The sequence below is a fragment of the Bubalus bubalis genome, chromosome 8 (assembly GCF_019923935.1).
Source record: "Bubalus bubalis isolate 160015118507 breed Murrah chromosome 8, NDDB_SH_1, whole genome shotgun sequence".
In the NCBI taxonomy this organism is placed as follows: domain Eukaryota; kingdom Metazoa; phylum Chordata; class Mammalia; order Artiodactyla; family Bovidae; genus Bubalus; species Bubalus bubalis.
Genome location: NC_059164.1, coordinates 13,314,791 through 13,320,790, shown reverse-complemented (window position 1 = coordinate 13,320,790; position 6,000 = coordinate 13,314,791). Strand labels below are relative to the sequence as shown.

Here is a 6,000-nt window from a genome sequence, read left to right as displayed (position 1 = left end):
CAGTAATATGTTAACAGTGGCTAACTCTGATACAAGAAATATGAGTGACTTTGTCATTACTATGATTTTCTGAATTTTCCGAGATTTCCAGAAAACATACCACATTTACATTTGTTTAAAGTTCACTGTATTATAAACAGAGAGCTTCAGTGATGTCCTTTAAAATAGTATATGGTATATGATGTGATCTTGGTTCCATGAGGTTGTATTTTCTCTGTACATTTTAAAAACTCTTTACAGCAGCCAGGACCACCCCTCTGCCTGAGCTGTAGACTCGTCCCCTGCTATCCGTTTTGCTATCATTTCTCCTGGTTTTGCTTTTGTCTCTATTCTTTAACTCCTTGCCTGGTCTTTCTCTGTTGCCTATTGAACACATTCGAGTTGTTCCAGTCTTTGTTAAACCTCTTGAGAATCTCTTAATCAACCACTCCCTTTTGAAACGTTTGTCTTTTACAGTATAATTTGTGTATTTCACATACACTCTCCTTACAGACAAGAGGCACACACTTCAAAACACTCCTGTATTACTGATGTATTTATTACCTGTTATCTCTGGCGTCTTTCCAACATCTACACCAGGGCCCAATGTGCAAGACAGGGTGACTTTCTTTCTCTCTCTTACCCCCACATAGTATCGGTCACCAAACTGACTAATTTTACCTCCTATTCCTTCCTCTAGCCCTATCCCATCTCTGGTTTCAAGTCCTCAGTCCGTCTTATCTGAATATCCCAACAGTGTGGCCTTACCCCGTCCTCCACACCTCAAGCAGGATCCATCGACATTGTAATCCTGGCCATGCCACCTCCCTTAAAGCCCCTCAGTTAAGGTGCACACCCTTCACCATGGCACCCAGCACCCTCCATGAATGGTCCCAACCTGCCTGTCCAGACTCTTCTTCCCGCAGTTCCACAGCTCCTTACCTTCCATGACCCATCACTTTCATAACTTGTTCTGTTTCCTCAGTAATTTCTGGGCGTCCTCTCCTCCTTATTTTCTCTGGCTGGAAAACCATCCCCCTCCACTTCAATGAGCTAATTCACAGCTACTTTAGTGCATTCAGCCTAGGCATCATCTCCTCTAAGAGGTTTCCCCAGTCTTCAGTGGTCCCATGGTCCTTGGGTAGAGGTTGCTGCCTTGACAGGTTATATGGACGTTAAGTGTTTATGTGCCAGCTTTCCCACTAGCCCTTAAGCTTTTTAAGGGCTGGAACCATTTCTCAGGTCATTTTGGTGTTCCTAGCACCTAACACAGTGCCTGGCAAGTAGCAGACACTCAATCAGTGTTAATTGATGAAAATGACTGGTAAAAACCACTTTTGTTGCTAGGTTATATCCATAATCTACAAAACATTTAAAGCCCTTTTCACTGACCACCATTGCCTTAATTATAAATTTTGGTAGCAGAGGTAACTGAATGAAATTCTTATAAAGAGAAAGACCTCTGGGGGTTACACATTCTATTTTTACATTAAAATTTAACCTGTTTCTTTCAGTAGGGCCTATTTGGGGGGGGGGTTCTTTGATCTCTGCCTTCCTACTATGTAGGGTGTAAATGAAGTGGCCCCAGCACATGTGAGTTCTGCACTTATACACACAGCTGTTTGGTACTTCGACTGAGCTAGATCTGACCTAAAACTAGGTCTGCCAGAGACATTACTTTCCTATTTCCCATAGACTAGTCAATGCTTCGGGATCTCTTAAATGACGTCCCCCCCACCCCCCACCCCAGAGGGGAGCCCCTCTGAAAGGGAACCGACAGGGAACACCTGGATAAACCTGGGACCTAATGTCAGTTCTCAACTTCCCCAGCTGTGTGTCCTGCCTGTGGGTCTGGAGGCCCTGGAGCAGCCCCTGGGAGCAGCCGAAGCCAACAGCTTCCCTCGCGAGGCCACCTGCTCGCAAAACACGGTCGTGAACCCCGCCACCGCCTGCCGGCCCCCCGCTGCAGAGGTCGCCCTGCTGGACAGCGCAGCCGGGGTCACGTGCGCGGGGCCAGTCCACCGCCCCCAGACCCGGGCCCGCCCCGCAGCAGGGCAGAGGCCGCCCGGATCACGCGCGCCCCGGCAGCCCCGGCCAGGCCCAGCCAATGGGCTGGCAGCGCCCGCATGACCCGCGCCGGCAGGAGGGCGTGGGGAAGCAGGCCGGGCGCGCACGCTGCCGGGCTGTATCGCCGCCCTCGCCGCCGTCGGGACGGGAAGTGAGCTGCCCAGGTCCGCAGCGCCGGCGAGCCAGTGAGAGCGTCCTGCAGCCCGCAGCTGCCCGCACCCAGGGCGAAGCATGGCGGCCGCCAAGGTAAGCGTCGGCCGGGGACCGCGAGGGGCCCTGGCGTTCACGTGCTCGGTTGGTGCAACAGGGAAAGGAAACAGAAAGGGGCGCACGGCGGCTGTTCCACCTTGCAGCAGCGGGAGGAGGGAGGTCGCCGTCCCTCCCGGCCAGCACAAGCGGCGATTGCGGGGCCCAGGGCCCGACGTTGCCGCAGAAACTTTGCCGGCTGGACCCTCCCACTTGGCCGGGCCTGGGAGTCGGTGCCTAGCGGGCGCGCGGCGGGCTGAGCCAAGGCCGGTGAAGAAGAGCAGAAGAGCGGGCGCTATGGCGTCCCGGGGTGGGAGAGGGCTCCGGGTCAGCAGGTCCTCTCGGCCACCCCAGTGCGCTCCTGCTCGTGACCCCGGTTGTTGTTGACCCGAGCTGAAGCTTCCCGGGGGCACTGCCGGCGCCGAAGCATGATCCTATTAGGTTTCAAAGGCTCCGCCCTCCCGCGGCTGGGGAAGTCACCTTGACTTCCGTTTTGGAGACTGCTGGAGTTGGCCAGCACGCGTGTGCATAAAAACTCCAGAGTACCTCCCCTCCCCACGCCCCCTCTTCTCATCTCTCTGCTCTGAGCATCTGACAACACTTAACACACTGGCCTTTGAGCGTTTGAGAGGCTTCTTTACAGAAATGACAAAACAGATTGTCCTGGGAGCCTGTAACTCCTGTGAAGTTCTACTTAAAAGGAGTTCTGCATAATGGTACTCGTTCACTAACCCAGAGGAAAGGCAACTCCGACAGCTTGACCTTTCCTCTTTCACCGTTTCTTGAAACGTGGGCACTATTTCAATCTCTTTGGACTCCATTTCAACCTTTTTTGGCAGAACACCATATTTAGGCCCAATCACTTGACTCATTGGAATTTATTGCTTTTAATTTTAAGTTCACGAAGGCAGCCCTTTAATCAAGCCTATACAACTTCCTAGCTCATTTTAAGTGTCGTGAACTTAAATATACCCAACATTTCAGACATTTGTCCTTAATCAAAACTCTGTGATAACCCTCAAGAGGAAAACATGGCCAACACATCATATTCCTATTTATTCGTGCAAACTAATCACATTTGCAATGGAAATTGTAAGCAGACAAATATATTTAAATGCTGTTCTATGACCTAAGTTTCTCCAGGCCTCCCCAAATCTGCAGGCTTTTCGGTGTTCCTAGATTATGTGGCCTAAGTGGCCCTTTTCTTTTCTGTAATTACTCCAGGTTCCATCCTAAGAAGGGCACTCTGAGTATACATGAGCAGACACATGTACATATACAGCTGTTTTAGGTAGATTCTCTGAGAATCACTGGGATTCATTTCTGGAGCCTGCATTTAGCCCTTTCCAACCTAACAACTTTTGACCTTTTCTTTGCATTAAATTTACATGCAATCAGAGTACAAGGGAACAATTAAGTTCCCTCCAGGTGACTTCTTTCAGGAGAGTAGGTGGGAGTAGATACCCATACTTTCCTGTCATTTTTACTTCTATAGATGAATTAAATACTTTACTTAGTTTGGAGATAAAGTGAGGAACTTAAATGGAGGAGTAGGCATGTAGATGGACTTTAATACTGATTAACTCGTATGAAATAATAAATGATGTGGGAACAGGCTTAACTTTTGGGTTGTATTTTTATTAAACTGTCACATCATATCAATAAGGGCAGTTGAATTTTAGCCAAGTAGTGAGAGTCAGGGAAAATGAATCATTTCATTTTTACTCTTTGCGAACTTGTGTTTTTATTTATTTATTCATCTAAACTTGCCTCTTTTAAGGATTTCTTACGGCTGACATCATATATACATATATTTATAAACCAGAAAGACATGTCAAAATCAAGTCAGAGTAGATGAGAAAAACAGAAAGAAGGCAAAGTAAGATGCAACAAGGACTAAGGGTAATAGACAATAAGGATGTGGGTGCTTGCTAGAGGTGACTGAATCTTCTAGCAGCCAAAGCAGAGAGGATGCGATCAGTGAGGTCAGTTACTTGGAAGAGAGGTCCCCTTTTTCTGCTCTCTGAGGGCAGTTTCTCCCCATTTCTTTTTATAAGCAGTGTGCAAACTGCATTCAAAACTGCCTCATAACCACAAACACACGTTTGTGGATTCCAGAAGGCCATTTCTTATAGTGTCTCTCATTCTAGCGCAAGGGCAGTGCAGTAAATGTAGTCTTTGTGTGTGTGTGTTAGTTGCTCAGTCGTTTCTGACCCTGCAGCCCCATGGACTGTAGCCCGCCAGACTCCTCTGTCCATGGAATTCTCCAGGCAAGAATACTGGAGTGGGTTGCCATTCCCTTCTCCAGGGGATCTTCCCAACCCAGGCATTGAACCCGGGTCTCCTGCATTGCACGCAGATTCTTTACCGTCTGAGCCACGAACGAGGCCTAATTGTAGTCTTAAAAGATGAGCTGTGCTGGTCCACCTTAGTCCAGGAATGCCCCTTATTTATTACCTTTGGACGCTCCTTGGTTTTGTTCACTATTAGGCAGTGCTGTGAAGCCTGAGTTAAAGGCCGTGCTCTTTGCTTTTTCGTGGAGCACAGATATTCCATATTGAACACAAATTCGTAGACTTAGCAATCTTATCTGGGGATAGGATTGACATCCCCTCTTAAAACTTAAGGAGCCTGTCTAGGGAGAGAATCTCATCTCAATGAAGTGTCTAAGAAATTGGACCCAGAATCTGAAACTCAATACTTATAGGTGAATTCCAGCACTCACTGTGGCGAATCATTTGAATATTTAAGCAAATTTGATATTTTCTGGATGAATTTAGCCACACCTAGCAATTTGTTGATCTCTTGACCACTTACTTATTCTTAATTTTTTTGATTATTGGCCCACGTAAGAGTAGTGCCATAACAAGAGGAGCATAATAGGAGCATCAGAGAAGGAGCCTGTTTCCCCCCTGGGGGTGGGGGACGGGAAGGGGAGGACTTCTCCAAGGTAGTGGTGGTTCAGAAGGAGTGGTTGGAGGAAGAGGGGAGATCACATCAGGGACAGGAAACAGCAACTGAAAGACAGAGAAGTGAGAGCACCTGCTGCATTTAGGGGAGGCTGCTGCTGCTGCTGCTAAGTCGCTTCAGTCGTGTCCAACTCTGTGCAACCCCATAGACGACAGCCCACCAGGCTCCCCCGTCCCTGGGATTCTCCAGGCAAGAACACTGGAGTGGGTTGCCATTTCCTTCTCCAATGCATGAGAGTGAAAAGTGGAAGTGAAGTCGCTCAGTCGTGTCCGACCCTCAGCGACCCCATGGACTGCAGCCTTCCAGGCTCCTCCGTCCATGGGATTTTCCAGGCAAGAGTACTAGAGTGGGGTGCCATTGCCTTCTCCGGCATTTAGGGGATAACAGGTAATAAATAGGAGAGTAGCTGACAGCATTGACTAGATGTGAGATTCAGTTCTTTTTTTTTTTAATTCATTAATTTATTTATTTTCGTCTGTACTGGGTCTTTGTTGCTGCACGTGGGCTTTGTCTAGCTGCTGTGAACAGGGGCTACTCTTCTTTGAGGTGCACGGGCTTCTCATTGCACTGGCTTCTCTTGTTGCAGGGCATGGGTGCTAGGGCATGTGGGTTTTAGTTGTGGCGCGAGGGCATAGTTGCCATGAAATATGTAGGATTCCTCGGCCAGGAATGGAACTTGTGTCTCCTGCATTGGCAGGTTGGATTCTTAACCACAAGAGAAGCCCAAGATTCAATATT

At 48.4% G+C, this 6,000-nt stretch overlaps 1 protein-coding gene across 2 annotated transcripts in view; it reads left to right on the top strand.

The window, feature by feature from the left end:
* Positions 1–2,103: 2,103 nt before the first annotated feature.
* Positions 2,104–6,000, top strand: part of SLC25A13 (solute carrier family 25 member 13) — a 228,256-nt gene continuing 224,359 nt past the window's right edge. The window contains exon 1 of one of the 2 annotated variants that reach the window (XM_006061079.4): positions 2,104–2,292. In XM_006061079.4, the coding sequence (XP_006061141.3) occupies positions 2,278–2,292 (15 nt within the window). In that variant the 5' untranslated portion in view covers positions 2,104–2,277. The remainder of the gene's footprint in view (positions 2,293–6,000) is intronic. The other variant, XM_045166352.1, reaches the window with a different exon arrangement.